At 43.0% G+C, this 19375-nt stretch overlaps 1 protein-coding gene across 2 annotated transcripts in view; it reads left to right on the top strand.

The window, feature by feature from the left end:
• kank4 (KN motif and ankyrin repeat domains 4) overlaps nt 1-18732 on the top strand; it is a 65550-nt gene extending 46818 nt beyond the window's left edge. The window contains exons 3-11 of one of the 2 annotated variants that reach the window (XM_084011029.1): nt 238-2283; nt 2317-3777; nt 6736-6829; nt 9346-9675; nt 10921-11005; nt 11668-11887; nt 12009-12151; nt 12435-12635; nt 15173-18732. In XM_084011029.1, coding sequence (XP_083867155.1) covers nt 238-2283; nt 2317-3777; nt 6736-6829; nt 9346-9675; nt 10921-11005; nt 11668-11887; nt 12009-12151; nt 12435-12635; nt 15173-15292 — 4700 coding nt within the window. In that variant the 3' untranslated portion in view covers nt 15293-18732. Of the gene's footprint in view, nt 1-237; nt 3778-6735; nt 6830-9345; nt 9676-10920; nt 11006-11667; nt 11888-12008; nt 12152-12434; nt 12636-15172 lie in introns of both variants that reach the window. The other variant, XM_084011028.1, reaches the window with a different exon arrangement.
• The last annotated feature ends 643 nt before the right edge of the window (nt 18733-19375 follow it).

Raw genomic sequence — 19375 nt, 5'->3', positions numbered from 1 at the left:
TTCTCAGTAAGTGATATTGTTTTACATAATGAAGCACCATGTGTGCAGCACAGTACAGCCTGTCTGTACAAGTGAATATGAATAATAACACTGATGACAATATGTGATTTGGTTCCTTTTCATTTGATCAAACAATTGCACATAAATACATTTTTTGCTATTATTATTGTCATTGTTATTATTTATAGTAGCAGGAGTGAGCATTCATTGATTGAATTACATGATACTTCCTTACAGCCAACGGCTTTCAGACCAAGGCCAGTGAGGGTGGCGTTCAGAGGAAGCAGCTGCCCTACTCAGTGGAAACTCCTTATGGCTTCCACCTGGATCTGGACTTCCTCAAGTATGTTGATGACATTGAAAAAGGCAATACCATTAAAAGGGTCCACATTCAGCGCAGGGTCAAGGGCCCGCCAAAATTCAGCACCCTGCCCAGAAATTTCAGCCTTCCTGGGCATGGGGCTAGGCCTGCCCCGCAGGAAAAGGACAGCACATGGTCAGGGACGTCCACCCTGGGGCCCAAGCCTAAATCACGGGTGACGGAGGTCCAACAGATCTTTGACTTCAGGTCCAGTGAAGGGGGGACTTCCAGCCAAAGCAGCAAGGGAATACCTGGCTATGTTTCAGCAAAGCCAAGAGATGAAGTCGGCGCTGGGGCTCGGGATTTTGAAGAGAAAACTATGGGGATTCAAGGTCGCCCGAACCTGCTCCGAGCATCAAGCATGCCCATCACCTTGCAGCAGCGGAAAGGTTCTGATTCAAGCAGTCCAGACCGTATGGTGGGAACACCGGACAGCGGTTCTATAGAGAATGTGTTCCGTGCTTCACCGGACATAACGGAGAGGCGGTGTGTTCCTCAGGATCGGACAGGGCTCCATCAGCAAATCACAGTGGCACTGAAGCGGGTCAGAGAGCTGGAAGAGCAGGTCAAAACCATCCCAGAACTAAAGGCTCAGATCTGCACACTGAGGGAGGAGAGGGAGAAGCTACTGCTACAGCTCCAAGCCCAGGAGCAAGCCCAGGTTTCTGCCTCACCCCCTATAATAGCACCACATTCTGATTCCAGGACACCCACTCAACCACACAGACCTTCAGAAGGGCTCAACTTAACTCTGATGACTCAACCCACTGGAGGTTCAGAACCTTCAGGGCGTGCACCAGCAAAGTCAGTAACAGGAAAAGGGAAACAAGGTGTTACAGAGAAAAGTAAAGTGTTAAAAAAAGAGAGGGAGATAAATCAGGAATCTTCGAAGAGTTCCTCAGCACACAGAAAAACGAGTGGGTTGTCGGAGCAAGAGTCAGAGACACAAACACAGCTGTCAGACAAATCAGACAAACAAAAAGAGACATTAGAGAGTCCACTGGAACATGCAGTGCAAATGCTGTCACAGGACACTGCAGGACAGGAATTAACATCACTTAGGGGGGCTATAAAAGACACAGAGGCTAGCAGTATTCAAGATGGTGATGCAGCAAAAGGAGGAAACCTTGAAGACCCAGACAGTACGGAGAACCTGCAGGAGAAGCTCATAATACTAGAGGCTAAACTTACCCAGGCTAGCCAAGATCTGGAGAGAACTAATACTCTTTTGAAAAAACAAATGGATGAGAACAAGGTAAAAGAGGAGAAAATACTGCAAATGAGTGATGGAGTGAGAGTGGAGGTGTGTACTCCAGAAGCACACAGCGGCGTGAGAAGACAGAGTATTGACACAGGGACCGAGACAGAGAAAGTGGATTTGACCAATCGAGAGACAGAGACAGATCTGCCTGGTACCGTAGACCAGGGGACAGATACAGATAGAATATGTATTGAAGTGTGTGCACCCAAACCAAGGTCTGGAAGTATAGATCAAGGAACGGAGACTAATGGAGTTGATGCACATGAACAGGTGATAGGGATGGAGGCAGAAACAGCTGCCTTAAGCCCAACAAGACCCAGAGCCAACAGCATGGAACGGGGCATGGTAACTGAGAGGATTGCCACTCAGGATCAGATGACCGAGACGCCCGTGGCAGAGAGGGTAAACCAAGTCACAGAAACAGATGAAGAGGCGGTAACAGACCATCCACAGAGGCCGAGGGCCAGCAGCGCAGAGCGGGGGACAGAGACGGAGAGAGTGGCCACTGTGGACAGTGTGACAGAGACAGTGGAAGCACAGAGGACAGACCAACAGACTGAGACAGAGGTAGAGCGAAGACACAATAACAATCCGGCCGGAGGTGCAGAAGCAGAGGGTCAAGTGGGAGAAAGTGCAGGCAGTGAAAGAGCGGTAGATGTAGGCAGTGTGGTCAGTGAAAGAGTGGAAGATGTAGGTAGTGTGGTCAGTGAAAGAGTGGAAGATGAGGAAGCGAATGAAAGCATTCAAAGAGATAGTGGCGCCGGTGAAAGTGTGGTCCTGAAAGTTGTCCCAAAGAGTTCAAGCACAGTTCTAGAAAGCAACGTTGAACAAACTGTAGTTGCAGTTATTGTACGTCCGGATGAAAGGCATACCAGTCCACCTGTGGCAGGAGGAGAAAACACAGAATCTAAGATTGAAACCGTTATTGCACAGAATGGCTCCGAAACAAAGGAGAGTGAACCCCTAAAGAGTCCAGTCAGAGAGATGGTTGAAACGCGGCCGATTGCACTGCAGACTGTAGAGAAAAAACAAACAGCAGGAGGCGGGATTGTGTGTGCAGCAATCAAAGAGACTGTGGTCACCGACACAGTTGTAGTAGCAGCAGCAGAGAATGCAGCTGTGAAAACAGTAGCACCTGTACGACCCCAGAGAGGCCGAAAGCTCTCAGCAGAGCAGTCACAGTCCACACCCCCTCAACCTCAGTCTGCACCCGTGCGTCCTCGTAGGGGATCTGGTGAAACTCAAGTGCAGCAGTCCCAGCCGCAGACAAAAACCCAGCCCCAGGTGCAGGTACAGGGTCCTCCTCAGCTCGAGGCCCAAACCTTAACTCAGCCCTCTGAACCACAGATAAACCATCAAAATACATCTCTGCCTGAGGACCACGCTTCAGCAAAGAGGCCTCCTGGGGAGTCTAGTGAGTTACAATCGAAATCAGAACTACCGACTGAGACTCAAGGTCCACCTCCATGCTCCAATGTTCAAACCCGTCCCAAATCAATTCAAGCACAATCTCAAGCCACTGCAAGTCAATGGGACTCCAAAGAGGTGAAGGCACCTCAGAGGGGATCCGGTGTAGTGCAACCTACTCGTCGCGGATCAGGAGAAGTCCAGACCCGCCCAACCCGCCAGGCATCATCTGACGTCCAACCTCAGTCACAGGGCTCCCGTAGAAGCTCCACTGAGACTCAACCCCCCCACAAAGATGCCGGTGAGGCACAATCACTGCGCAGAGGCGCCAGTGAAACAGCCCAGCGTCGCGGTTCAAGCGAAACCCAGGCCTCGCGTCGGGACGCCGGCGAGTCACCGACATCGCCAGCGGCTTTGGGCCAAGTCGTAACCCGGTTGACGGGGCTTCTGGGTGAGCAGTGGGCACAGCTGGGGAGCAGCTCTGGGACTCAACAGATGGCCAGCCAACAGGAAAGCCCCAGCACACAGAAACAGACGGCAGGGAAAAGAGCAGAGGCGGGGAAAGGAGCATCAGCCAAGCCGGCAGGGAAGGCAGTCCCCGCGGCTACAACAGGGAAACCAGCGGGGAAGCCCGGTCCTTCCAAAATGAGCACGATTCAAAGTCAACTCGTCAGCTCCCTCAGTGTCCTCTCTGCCTTCTACTCACCCGGGCAGAAAGCTGCTGCTGCCAGCAAACAGCAAGAACAAGGTAGGCCTGTGGTTCAGTTAGCATCACACTGTTTATACCATATATACATCTGTACATCACCATATACCTGCTCACCTATTTGTAATTGGCTCAATGAGCTGAATCCTTTCACTGATACTCTCCATGACAATCAATTACAACATGTTCCTTCTGATCTCTGCCAAGAAGTCTAATGATTAATGTGAACTTGCATCAGTGGTATTCATTTCCTGACTTCTCTTTCCTCACCAAAAAAGTCCTATATACATAATGGTTTCACAGATTTCTGTGGTTTAACTTGTATGTGGATTTAAAGTAATTCAGGTAGAGTGTTTATTCCTTCATACCAGCACACTTCTCAGCTTTTAAGCTGTAAGACACACGCTATTGCTACTAAACTAACAACGAGGTTGCAGATTATTTTCACTGCAACCTCAAACCACACAGTCCTATTCCATTATTCAGAAATACTCTTCTTGAGCTGGCAATGTCATGTCTTTTGGCGCTTCTAACAATAGTAGTACATCGACACAAGGACGCTCATGTATCTTACTCATTAGACATGCAGTACTGGCGTCGGTATAGGCGAGAAGGATATTGCTTAAAATTGGACACTCTCACCGTGACTAGATAATTGACTCGGCAGTTTAAGTAGAAAAAGTCAGGAAAAATTAATTTCCCCCTTATCTGAAAAATAATAGCTGTTACTCCTCTAGATATTTAATTATCCGATACTTTGCCAGTCATTTAATGACTCAGCGAAATGGACTGTGATTAAGTGTGACAACTACCCACTTATACTCACCCAATTATTTTCAGTGGTCTACCTGAAAGCTTGCTTTCTAGCTGTTTGTAGCTCTCTCTCCACGTCCATGTTATGTAATATATATATATGGCAGCCAGTAGTTACTATATATATATATATATATAGTAACTACTGGCTGCCATACTGTATACAGGGGTGGACAAACACCCCACCCCCCCTCACACACACATCAAAATCACATTGCCTTTCTTCCCTCTCTTGATGTCTCACTGTTCCGTTCTGGCCCAGAAGATGAAGTAGAGAATCCCTCTGCTATCACACACATATTTTATGTTCAGAGTTCATTTCAAGTTCAGTGTTGGGAGTACAGTAGAGTAGAGTGGTTTTACGTGATTTGTGTGCGCATGCCTAGATTTGTACTGCATGTACTCCCTCAAGATTGTCACAGTTTTTTTTTTTAAACTTCTGGAAAAAGAAACCACATTATTGCTTTGGGAACTCTTAGTCTTCCTAGTCATCAGAGACAACAGTTTAACTTCAGAGTTTTGTACGGATGAGTGAAATATCTCTGACACAGTTAGGCAAGGTTAAACTAAACCATTGTTTTATTTATTAGACAATGGGGGTGCATTAAAATGCCAAAATATGCTCTAAATTCCCCCTGTCCCAGCTGCTACTCTATCTCCTGAGAAATACTGGATCTAAAAGCACGTTACTCCTGAGATAGTGGTCACTGGCATCTTTTAGCTGGTGGTATCTGGCTCAAAGCCATCCTTATGTCCTTACATAAAACATTATGGAGCCTCTACACCATGTCTCGCTGTCAGGCACAACTAAGACATCCATGCCCGGGCTTCAAGCCAAGGGAAGTCAGCAGAAGGAGCCCATGCAGCAGCAATTATAGGGCAGTTAAATACATAAGTAGACCCGACAATGTCAAAGTTGTGTGATGTCATTACAGCCTGTATTCTTGACCTACGTACATGCACCCTGGAAATACCCTGAACGTTTGTAGAGGCAAAATAACTGCAAGAGTGAGTCGATTTGATGAAGTTGTTTTCTTGAACAAGAGATTCATTTTCATCCCATCTCACTTGCGTAATCCTTAAACCTAATGAGTTCACATTAACATTTTTTTTTTTTTTTTGGTCAGGCATTCCTATAAAGAAAAGTTGTTGTTTTCCCTTGACAATGTGATATCTTTCACTCACATTGGTTTTATTGTTGCCTTTGTGTGGAGTATACAAATGAGGCCCTGGCTTCGCCGCTCTCTGCCAACACAGGGATTTCCACACTATTTGAGGAGCTGTATTTGCTTGTAATTGCATCCAGAGGTTCTTCAACATCAGGCCCAAAATGGTCCTACATCCACACACTGCTACACTCAGTGTGTACTTCTGTGTGTCAGGCAGACATACTGTATACAATCGTACAAAGAAATACAGCCAACATGTGCAAACAATTATTGCTTGTGGTCTCACAAGCTACCAATATCAGCTTGATGTATTGCTCTTACTCAGCCTTCAGACATATCAACTTACTGTAACTCACTTACTCAGTTGCTGATTGTTTTTTGCTGGATACACATGGTGGAGAAAAACAGACTGCTGCTCCAGAAATCTTTCTTCTGTATGAAAGATAAAGATGATTTGTGGAAATGTTACGTATGGCTCTCAGAGTTGGATTTGTGGGTAAACATGGTTTTCTAAAAGCTATGCAATTACAGAACTTTTACACAGGTAGCAAATATGCTAGAGGTTTAACATGTTGGTCCAAAATCTCCCATAAAACTGGTAACTGAAGACCAGATACTGTATATTTTACATTATTTAAATATCCATTAAAACATTCAGTGGATCCCCGGTGGGATTCTGTCCAATCTTACATTCACTTTTTTTCTTAAATGTGCAATTCTGCAAGTTCCTCCTTCTACTAATGCACGTTCCGGCTATAAGTTTAGTTGAAGGGGGTGTAAAATCCTTCATCTAGTAATTGCTCAAGGTGTAATTTCTGCAGTTTTATGGTATCATAAACTAAGCCACACTTTAATAAAATGGGTGTCAGATATTTAACGCTCATAACAACCTACTGCGTTTTGTGTTATGTATGAGAACATGTTGACACACAGACAACAAACAAGGCCTAATACATTTATCCCGATCCTCCCTTTTCGTCTTCATCTCTCTTCCCCTCCCTCTCTCTGTCCTTCCCAGGTCTCAAATCTATTATGAAGAAAAATGGTGTTGCTGACAAGCAAGGAAACAAGGGAGCCAAGAAAAACCTGAAGTTTGTTGGGGTGAATGGAGGGTAAATCTTCTTTTTAATCAGTGTCCAATCACTCTATATGATTTATATCTTTGTGTTGGCTGCAGTGTTTTATGCATCTTTATTTGGGTGCCCATTGAAGAGGCCATTGATCACTTCAGTACAGGAGAATTAACCCTCAGATATCCTTTTTGGACATTATTGCTCAATAACTGAATGTTGTGTTCTATTTAATTAAAAAACGATGTATTTAGAGGGAAAAAAGGGGGAACACATCTTCAATTTTAGTTTATATTTGGTCCTGTAGAAAGAGCAAAACGTGAGAAAAACAACAGTATAATAAAAGCATACACGTAATCTAAAAACTCATCATGAATAATTTTAGCAAGGTAAATATGTGTTCATCCTAACACGTTATCCACAGGAAGCAGTTTGGATTTTCAAGCAGCAATATTCTCCATCCTAAAATCAGAAAATTGTAAGAATACATTGTAAACTGAGTGGTCTGAGTTTGACCACATCGACTTTGAACTTAGTCCAGCTGTGCTTCATGCTGTTAGTCATCCAGGCTCACTTGAAGACACACTGCCCTTGCTCTGACCTCACCGCCGCTGCTGGGAGTGTGAATGTGTGTGCGTAGGAACCTGTGTTGCACTTGATGCGATGTGTGTGCACGTTTTTATTAGTATTGATGATAGCTCAGTGCTTTGTGTTGGTGTGCTTATGTCAGCGTTTGCTGACGCTGGATGGCGTGTGTGTGAGAGAGAGAGTGTGTGTGTGTGTGGGAGAGAGTGTGTGTGTGTGTGTGTGTGTGTGTGTGTGTGTACGTGTGCTCGTCAAAGCCGATGAATGTTAAGTTAGCGGATGGAAAAGCAAAGGTGTGGAGCAGAGGGATCGTTCTTTGAGTGTGAAATTCCAAAGGCGGCAAAGCTATCTGATGAATCACAAGAGTAACAACATGTTGATCAATATCACCAAGTTAGACTGGAATCATATCGTGATTAAATATACATATTCAGATATCGTGATACAATTGAACATTTTGAGCTAAAGTTCTTCAAAAAATGAGAATAATGTCTGTTGCTATTTATGTATTAATTGAATCACCAGAAAACATGCTATTTCATGATTTATACATAGAGATATGAGCACCCAGCTCTGCCACCAGGCACACGTGTAAGCATACATGTGTTTCCCCGTCAGCAATATTTCTATTATTCCTCATTTCATGTTTTCCAAAGTTTTGTCTAAAATACCCCTGTTAAATTATAGCAAGGAAATGGCTTCCATGAGGAGATTTGTTTTATTCCTGCGTTCCTGTTCTTACATTCCTGAACTTCACTGTTTTACGACCTTCTCACCTCCGCTCAGTTTTTTTATCAGAGCTGTGGTGAGGTCTCCTCCTTCCTCCCTTTTTTAGAATGATCTGCAAACATAACCTAACCGCCATTCTCCGGATCAAATACTACATTATCATCCGTGGTAGTAAGGATCTGCTCCTTATATAGTCATTAATACGCTATAGAAGATGGTCCACATTTTAACACAATAACTACCTCTCCACTTCTGTCAAAGATGCTATTTTTAATGAGACAAACATGTCAGACACCAATATTTTCTCTGACTATCTTTAGTGTTCTGCCCACACCAGGAAGTGGGCTGCTGTTTGCATTTCTTCTCTTTGGATGGTCTATCCTATCTTTGCTCTCCCTTGAGCTCCTTAGGAATCCAGGGAATGCTGTGGCCCCTGAACGCCTCTTGTGGTGTGTGGTGTCCCTCTGTGTGAGCATGTGTGTGTGTGTGTGTGTGTCTACAAACAAGCATGAATCAGTGGCATTCAATATAGACTTATCTGATCATTGGCCTTAACAGAGGTTCCTTCATGACACACCCCAATGATCTCACACACACACACACACACACACACACACACACACACCTACATACACCTGCGACCCCCACAGTTCTAAATATGTCATCGGCCTTCCCTTTCTGAACAAGGTTGGGTTTTGTCCAAGCTTGCATGTGCGAGTGTGCAAACACACTTATGGATTTTCATGTTTATGTTTAACTGTGTGAAGGATGTTTTGGATGTGTAGGCTTGCATGGGACAAGCATCGTTTTCATGTCACGTCTGAGGTCTAGAGGGTAACGACCTGTTTTTATTTATCCAGCTTGTTGCCTGTGTTGACTTAACTGCTTTCATATTGTTTTTTTACCTGCTTTCAACACAGGCTAGAGCAGAGATCTTCAACAGGGGTCCATGACTAGTTACTGCATGGGGTCCCTGAAAAGATTTGATCCCCAAAAATTGAAATATGTCCAAAAATACACATTAACATGAATACAACTTATAGTAATATAAATCTCCCTATTTATTCAATGGTGAAATTGTGATGTAGAATGCCGTGTCACTATAAGCCTACGTGTCCTTGGCCTGAAAAACATCGAAGACCTCTGGACTAGAGTATACAAATGTATAGATGGCATGATGTGGATGATTTCTGTGTCCGTGCTCTGAACACCACGCACGTCCACTTGTTTGTGTCCACCTCCAGCTATGAGTCGACATCCAGCGAAGAGTCCAGTGGAGATGAGAAGTCAAAGGTGGAGGTGGAGAAGGAGGAGCAGGAGGAGGAAGAAGACAGCTCAGAACCAGAGGTAGAAAAGGAGAAGGAGACGGAGAAGGAGACGGAGAAGGAGAAGGAGAAGGAGAAGGAGAACGAGCCTCAGCCAGCAGAGAAGCCCGAGGAGGAAGCAGAGAGCCAGCAGAAGGACACCCAGGTCTCAGCGGAGGGAGGAGGTGCTATGGCTGTAGAGAAGGAGGCTGAAAGAGGTCTGCTGGATCCAGAAGGCATCCAGGGGTTCCTGGAAGAACCGGCTGAAGGGTGAGACAGACAGTAAAGCTACATTTATACATGTGTGTTAGCCGCTGTAGGCTACACCTTAGAAATAACACATGGGTACCTAATGACCTGTTATTGGTCAGCACTGACCGGTTTCTGCTGCTGGTAGAGATGTTACTAATAGTGGTTCATTCATGAGGCACGTTTTTCTTCTGTTTTTTTTAAGCCATAGCATCTTCTTCAGTTACACAAAGCAAAACAATCAGAACATGAACGTGAATGAAGAAGTAAAAGGATACAAGGAATGCAAAGTGATGAAATTACGGTACGGCCAATGATGACAGCATATGACGTAGGACGTCGGGGAAGCACAAGTCGGTGCTTTGTTTTGTGTTGAGCTACAGGCTCTACTTTGTCTGAGACAGGTGTTGAATGATGCTTCAACGTACAGTTACAACACACACACACACACACACACACACACACACACACACAAAAATCCAATTAAAACACACTCATACCTACTTACACTTTCGTAAGTCCCTGCTTACCTCTTAATATCTTGCACAGACTCACTGCCACACACTGTCAGCCTCTGCTTCATACACACACACACTGATGCAAAAGCATGCTAGCTGCTCTCAGACGAAAAAGCAAACGACCAGCAACCTGTCACAAACTGATCCTTATCTGTCTCAGGTATGTGGAAAGGATTGAGGGCCCCCCTGGGGCCAGACAGTAGATGGGACCCCAGGGAGATGGCAGGACTTGTGTTAACTAATCTCTCAGCACCAGTCTGATTATTCCTATGCCTGTGCGCATGTATATACAGTATATCAGTGTGTGTTATGTGATCAGGCTGCCTGGGACGCGGCGTATGACTGTGCATGATAGCAGAGCGGTGGGAGCACTTGCTGGGTTATTATTGGGCAGTGAATCAGTGTAAAGTGTTACCGTCGAGGTGTGCATGTGCCATCACGCCGTCAGACTGATGTAGGTGTGTGTACGCTGCAGAGGCCCACAAGGCATCTTTTATCTTTTGTTTTCATCCCGGACACAATTTACACAAGAGCCACAGCAGTCTCTTGGCCATATGTTATGCTGACCTGATGGTGTTACAAACAACCATGGAAAGAACAGGCTGTGCTTGGTTCAATTTGAATGTTTTTTCACTTGCAGATACTATTCAAAAGGTCTATTCAAAAGTTTTGGACTACATTTTTTAAATGATCTAGGGTTGGAAAAAAAAGATTGCTCCTTACTGTGTCATCTGGTCTTTGTATGTAGGGAAAAAGTTAACCAGGCATTTGTGGACGCCTGCCTCTACGTAAAAGACCGCATGGAAGAGGTTTCTTCTCCTGATAAAGAAATGGTAAGACTTTTTTTTCTTGTAAATTGTAGAAAATTATACTAAATCTGATGTGACTGCAAAGTTAAAGGTTGAGTAGGTGATTCTATTCAGAAATGTTCTGTTATATTACTTGAAATCCATGTAACATACTGATAGCAATGAATACATTAAATCCTCTGACATTAAAAAAAATGTCATCTGAGGCTGTGGCAGGACTGAAAAAACCCCGTCCAATCAAAAGAGTCCGGCCCGGAGACAATCACTGGTAGTTCTGCCTGTCTGTCAATGTTTTCTCCCTGATTGCCGATCTCGATCAATCGTTTGGCGTTCTGGGGGAGCGGCTTTGAACGAGGTCTGAACGAAGGGGCCGAAGTCTCTGTGGTTTTTCCAAATTACCTACTCTGCCTTTCATGTTTATTGTTCTCAATAAGTCAGTTATTCACCTCCTTAGACAGTGATAAAATATATTTTTCTTTAGGGAAAATGCTTCAGATTTGTTGTCGATGTTCTGATAGGGCTTTGACTTCACTGAGTAATAAAGTGGCGTGCTGTGCCGTTCCTCAGGCCAGAATGCAAGCTGCTCAACAGCCCAAACAGTAAAATGTTGTGTTCAGAGAACAGTAAAAATGCTGCCACGGGCGTGTTTTTCATCGATATCGTTTCTCTCCTTCCCCTCTCCCCAGCGGCAGGTTTTAGTGGTGCTCTACCAGGAGTGGTTCAAGATCTCCAGTCAGAAAGACTCGCAGGTCGACACGGTCAGACTATATCTGCGACAAGTGGGCTCGACCACACCCACTCTCCTGCCATACGTGGTTAACTTGACCGACGGCAACGGGAACATGGCCCTCCACTACAGTGTGTCGCATTCAAACTTCCCTGTGGTCAAACTGCTGCTGGATACTGGTGAGAAGCACACGTGCAGCTCAATGTACAACAGGAGAGCATACAGACAGAATGTATGCAAGATGAAAGTTAAACCCTTCACAGACATTTGACTTTGTAAAATATTTTCATATACGTTCAGGTCTGTGTGAGACGGACAACGTAAACAAGGCAGGCTATACTCCCGTGATGCTCGCTGCACTGACGGCTGCTGAGAGCTCTGACGACCTGGAGGTGGCACAACAGCTGTTGAGACTCGGTGACGTCAATGCATGCTCCAGACAGGTAATATATATATTGTATTTAATAGTAAGAAAGTTGTATTTCAGGCCCAGTAAGTCTGTGAATTGAAATCGTAGTACATTTTTTAAGTTTATAGGGATATACCATAACCTTTCTTTATGGTTTTAACCTGTATTCAGAAGTATATTCCAAATACACAGGTTTACTTTTAAAAGGTTACACTTTACTTCGCCCTTTGGACATTTGAATTTGCTACCATCACATTCTTCTTTCTCCCTTCTCACCATTTTATTCTAATTCTCTGTATCTCTCACTTCTTCTCCAGGCGGGCCAGACCGCACTCATGCTTGCGGTGAGCCACGGCCGCGTTGCCATGGTGAAGCTGCTCCTGGGCTGCGGCACGGATGTAAATGCCCAGGATCGCGAGGGCTCCACGGCCCTGATGTGTGCCAGCGAGCATGGACACACAAACATCGTCCGTATGCTGCTGGAGACGGGCCGCTGTGACACCAGCCTTGCGGATAAGGTATGCTGTTATACTGCAGACATTACACCGTCAACTGGACCGTAAAACTGTTGCACCTTTCATCCAAGGAAGGTATCAAGGGTGACATATAAGACCTCTTCAAAACCTTGTTCAGATTGTCTGTGCTCTGCGGGACAGATTTTCTGTTCTTGTATCTGGACATAAATGAAAGCCTTCGTTGTTTATGCAATTCACTTCACAAAGAGTGTCACTCCACTGATGTTTAAGCGCGCAGTCCCATGGGTGAACTGTTGCTTTATGTGTTGCCAGCTCACAATGTTGTCTAAATAACAGAAAACACAGACCAAATACTGTACGCTCATTGCCAGAATACAGAGACAAATACAGAGGTGCTCTCTGTAGGCATAAACGTGGCTTCAATGGGTCCACCTACATTCAGCAGCATGTATTTATATATGAAGCAAGTGGCAAGACAGATACCGATCCGTACTGAGGGGAAGCTCAAGGCTGTGGCCTTGATTCAGGGATCACTGCTACATTTCAGCAGCTTGTTATCTGCTGTTGGCTGACGTAGTAGAATATGCTGCTTCCCCCGCGGTCAGCTTCAGGTGACCAGTACGGGTGTACAGCAGGGCTATTCTTCTATACTGTCCAGGGGGCCACATTTTCAGGAAGCTAAGTGCTAAGCTAAGGGGCTGGACATTTTGCCTGACGGACACAACCTTTTTTTGGCCTCATGAATTAACCAATTTTTTGGCTTTTTGCTAACTTTCTGACGTACTCCAGATATTACAGATATTTTTATTCAAAACATAGGATGATAAAGATCTTTGGTCCGTACTCTGGGCACTTGGTTATGTTTCAAAATGGGGCACCAAATATGGGGGATACTGAGAAAATATACATCTAAACTTTTGGACCGAGTTAAGAAACAGCCGCCTGCACGTCCAAGTATGCATCAAGAAAGTGTCACAGAAGTGATGGTTGGGCCGCCAGTTGAATATACCTGGTGTACGGCATACAATAGCTGGTGCCTGGTCCACACATAATAGATTGATTGTTCAACCAAGTACATTATTGATTACTCTATTGTTGATTAATTCCATTCTATGGCCCGAGGTGCCCCGTCAGAGAGGAGTTAATGCATCACAACTGCACTAACTCCTTGCAAACAGTCCTGTTATCACTGGCAGGTTATAAACCCGACCTCCATACCTGCATCCAACTGTAGGCTTTGATTCTAGTTCCCAAAGGATGCAAGTGATTCCTTATTTAACGTGACATGTTTAACGCTATAACATTAAAGCATTTCCAACACTTTCCTGGCCAGTCCTGCGGGATGGAGGAGACCTCGCATCACATTAATTCAGCTCAGTCATTGAATATGACTTCATCACGTCGATAACAGAGATTAATCTACAGACGTATCCTGCAGTAATCCTGTAACTCAACCATGTGCGTCTGGTGGATTATTTGCTGTGTGAAGTGAACTCCATGACAACACATGAGCACGCTCTATATTTAGGTAAAAGAGAGACAAACAGGAACTCAAAACTGAGAAAATAAGCAGCGCTGGCAAGTCATTTAAAATTATGAGATGCAAGCAAGTCAAGCGGTTTGTGAAATGTACACAAATTACCCAACATTCACACTGTTTTGAGACATCTACGTTCCCATGAGACAAGAGGTCTCCCTCAGTATACAGTATTGTCCTTTTTAGTGTGCTGTAATGTCTAATAAAGAGCCTTTGATGAGAAGAATAAACACCAGGAGATACAGTGAAAATGATACAGAATACAGGAAAATGTTCAGCTATGTTTTTGTTTTATTATTTATGTCTGAGTGTAGAGCACAAAAAACCCATCTAAAAGCATATAGAGATGGATTTGGCACTCGCGTTGTTGTTAATTGCTAGTAGAGCATGACTTGTTCCATAAATAAAGGGAAATGGGTTTCATAAGACAGCTGTACACATTCAAGCTGCTGATGAATGCAGCAATTGAAAATAAACATAGATAGATGATAGATGGATAGATGGATAGATAGATAGATAGATAGATAGATAGATAGATAGATAGATAGATAGATAGATAGATAGATAGATAGATAGATAGATAGATAGATAGATAGATACTTTATTGATCCTGAGGGATCTCTGAAAAAAACGTGCCCATCTCTCTTTTTGTTATCCTATAAAACCTCCCGAGGAGTATTATTATACATGGCCTATTACACAGGCAATTTCTGCATGTTGTAAAGAAGCTTATCAGCGGTTATTATTATCTTTATTGCAGAGATGAAAATGATTTGATTTACAGAAATGTGAGAAATCATAATCGCCCCTAATTTAAGAAGGGAAAACAGGTAAAACGTATTCCCAAATAATGAACCCAGCTCTTCCGATGATGTTTACAGCTTATCAGTATTGCCTGCATCAGGGCAGATGCAGTACGTACACATGGGCTGTAATGTTGCCAGAGAAAGAGCATTACAACACTGCCCCTGTCAGGACAAGGAGAGTCCCTGCAATGATCTTTGAGGTGAAACTGTGACATCTTCTCTCTGTTTCCCCCCAGAATGGACAGACAGCACTGTCGGTGGCAGAGGGAGCCACCCACCAAGACATCATTGACCTTCTGAACGCACATGCTGAGACCCGGGCCTCCGAGCCCTCGTTTACCGTAGACCTCCTCTGAGCCAGACGACTCTGTTTACTTCTCCAAACCACTCCAGTTCGCTGACCCCCGACCCTTTATTGCCAAGACTCTCTGCCTACCAACAACGAGGGAAGAGGAATTCAATCGATTGAATTAAAGACATGGTGACACCATGCAAGACTCTTAATGACCAGTGAAAAAGAGTGGATAAGCTCCGTTTAACATGCGACTATATATATATAAACCTCTGAAACTGTCCAGCAATGCAACACCCACAGTTTTCTTCCACGTCTCTGCCAACATGCCCCGTGGGTGTTCATGGATATGCTGCATCAACCACTCAGTGGACAGACAACAAACGGGCCCCGCTCAATTTGCTGATAAGGCGTTGCCACGGTGACAGGCGTGACTGACAGGATACCACGTAGGGGACAGGGTGAGAATATAAAAAAGGGGAGCAGGGACGGACGTACCGGCGAGTGGATGAGGAGATACTCTGACAAACTGCTGCTTCTAATCATCAACTAGCTCTTCAAGCAAAATACTAAGCACATGATCTACCTTTCAAATATATGAGATGTTAAATATGACATTATTTCTATTTTTTCCTTCATGGCATTGGCATTGTTCTTTTCATATTTGGACATAAGCCATTACTGAGAACAACGTGTAGAATTATAATCATAGACAAACACAGAAACTGTATTTTCTACTGCATTTTTTTTTAATTGTATGTACAGTAAATTGTCATCTCTGATATGGCTGTTCACAAGAAAGTAAATATATCTCCAAAAGTATAAATTATGAATTATAGAATAGAACCTCTAATGATATTTCCCGATCATATTTGACAATATTTAACGTATTGTTTTTGCCCATAGTAATGATGTGGGTTTTTTTTTTACATATGTGGACATGATGAGCAGTGATCTTCAAAACAAATGGTTTAGTTGGAGATCTAAATGTTTCTGTTGGACACCAATTAAATGATTTTTTTTATAACCACAATTAAGCGGATTAAAGAAAGACAAAAGTCTTCTAATAAGAAGATAGTCCTGTTCAGAAGGTGTTGCATGTCAATACAGAGTTACTCCTTCTACTGGCTGTCTTATAATACTAAACAACAGTATGTTGTAATACTGTCTGTTCTCATTGTTAACATCTCTCCGTCTTTCCTCGTCCCTCAGTTCAAATATAATGTATGTCTTGTTCGAAATGCTCGTTTTCAAATGAAATCCTGTATGCAACTGCTACAAAATGCACAATGAATGTCAGGCTGGCTGTGATACATTCCAAGAATATAATGTAGCAAGTCTAACTTATACCGGCATGGATCGTGGGACTAACGAAGACATAGGCTGTCATAAACGGCAGACATAGGAATGAGTCAGAGTATTTTTACCACGTGCGACTAAAGACACTTAATCTTGACCACAAAGGTCTGATCTGCCTGTCTTCAAGCTACTAACACTTGTTCACTTTGTTCGTGCCTCAAGGAATTCATATTTCAAAATGGTAAAGATATTAAAGGAATGGCTTGTTTATGACTTACCATCCTAAAAGAAGCAATATAAATGAAGTACCTTATCAATCAGAAAGTAACCCTTTAGGAGGGACTTAAGGGTCTTATAGGGTCTAGCCTTAATCAGTTGACCATCCTTCATTTTATAGATACGATGAGTTTGGTCTTTTTTTTCTGTTTTCCACAAATTTAGACCCATATTCCTAAAGTATCTTAAAACATGAGTCTGATGAAATGTTTACAACCTAACAGCTCCCCTTCAGTGACCCCTGCAGAAAACACCAATGTGTCCAGCTGGTCAGGAAGTTTACAGGAAACAATAATTGGAGTGTGGAGGAGTGATCCACACAAATGGTCAAAATGGGAGCAGCAGAGGCCAAGATATACTTAATTTTAGTCCCTGGTATGAAAGCTCAAGCTCTAAAAACACTGGCTTTCTGTTACGAACACAACGTTTCAGTCAAGACAAGATAAACCTTATGCCATTATCTGGGATGACATTAAGTGTTTTCTGATTGACTTGGGTTTCGCTGGCGTTACTGAAGGTGAAATTGATGTGGCATTTATTAGGGGAATGCCACTCATTTGAAACAACTGCCATATCTGTGATCTATGATGGCCCAGTCTGCATTCACAGGCAGAATACTTACATTACTTTCTACAGAGGCAAAATTGTGGTCCAAGACTTGAGTCTTCAGTATCTGTTTCTTACTGAAGAATCCATCGTCGCACCTCTTATTATTACTTCTAGAAAGATGTATTCCAACTGAATTGGTTTGCTTCATAATACATTTATATTGCTGTGCCTGCAGTATATAAGGCTAACGTCTGAGCTGAATTTAACAACTTTAATCCTGAGCCGCATTGTGATCTGACCACTAATGCTGCCCCAGTGCTTTCTCACTCCCGGACACTTTATTAATATGGGTGCTAATGTGGGACTATATAGACATGGAGACAGACCTCTTATATAAAAATATCTTAATTATATAGTAGTATATATATAATGGCTGCATTTAAAGTGGCTTTATAATCAGATAATCATGTGTCGTGTCACAAAGTAGCACAGTTTTGTCTCAACAACGAGGCTGCATTTACACAGGATCAGAGAGAATTTATTTTAACTCCGTGCAGCACATCGGATCATCTCTGGCTGTCTGGATCTATGGAGGGCCGGGAGTTGGAGTCTGTGGAGCTCCCCCACGTGTCAGACAGCGAAGAGGATGATCCGATCTTTGCCGTGTGAAATGTCCGCTATATCTGGTCTTCCGTGCCTGTGTATTAAGTCTTAAAGTAAATCATATCCATATGTTTAATCCAGTGTGACCCAGACGTAATATGGTTTCATAACTGGCTCAACACCAAAGAAGTGGAATCAAATCTGTTTCACATGGGGTTAAATATATAGTTTTATCTGTTCCAGTAAATTGACTGAAATACATGTACATACAGTATTGTGAAAAATATATAACGAGTATTGTCTGACAGGTTGCCCTAAAAATTATACAAGTATTTATTCCAAATGCTATATTTTTTACCATATATAGTATACTTATGTATGCATGGACAAATATTCCAGTGATTGTGTTGGGGGGGAATTTGAATGACTGGACATTAGGCTGAGTGTTCCCTGATGATGTGATTATTCAGCTTCTCTATGGTCCGTTGGGAGGTATAATACATATGTGATGTTGACGTGGTTGTGGACTGTGTCATGTGCCCTTTAATGCTACCTTTGACATTTAAGGGGAGCATATGAAGCAGATTCAACACTGGCTAAAGCTACTTGGGCAACGCCTCCCTTGTTTGGATACTCATCTGAAAGATCAAAGTCTATGTACATGACAGAGTCCAATGTAAAGACCTGTACCTTTCTGTAATACTCCTTGTACAACGGGTGTACATGTTGCAAACCAGAGAACTACTTCTAAATAAAGAAAGAAATATGAAGATTTAAGATGTTGTTCTTGATCGTTTACAGCAGAAAATAATAGCTATGTTTACTGTGTTTATTTACTTTTATTTTGCCCATATTTTCACAATACAGAATGCTTCAATCTATGCCAAATGGTGTGCAGTACTTAGTATACGGTTGTGATTTACAGAATATAGACAAACGTTACTGAAGCCAAACTTATACAAAAACTACATGACACTACACTAGAATATATGCAATATATCGGGCACCTAAACGGCATTCTCACATTTACAGGCAAATCAGATTAGTTTCGTTTTTATAACAGGGGAAACAGAACAAAAAAGTTGCTCTGTAATGCAGCTTTTCTATATCAAACGTGTGTGAACACATGATTTGAAATTTTCCAAACTAAATAAATTAATTTAAAATGTCTTGATGTGTTTAATCTCACAATAATGAAGGCGATATTTTGTGTACTTTGATGATTATGATTAATCTGAAACATTATACAGAGACACCCCAGAGGATGCAGATATGTTGTGCTGTGGGCCAGTGACCAGCAGATGGTGGTATAACTCTGTGGCAAGAACACACTAACACGGAGAACAACAACCTCTTTTTCATAACTGGGATGATTTAGATTCTTCGCAGACCTTCCTAACAGAAAACTGCATCTCAGGCA

The sequence above is a fragment of the Eutrigla gurnardus genome (genome assembly GCF_963514095.1).
Source record: "Eutrigla gurnardus genome assembly, chromosome: 6".
NCBI classification, from domain to species: Eukaryota; Metazoa; Chordata; class Actinopteri; order Perciformes; family Triglidae; genus Eutrigla; species Eutrigla gurnardus.
Note: the sequence above shows the minus strand (reverse complement) of the source record. Positions and strands in the feature narration are given on the sequence as shown.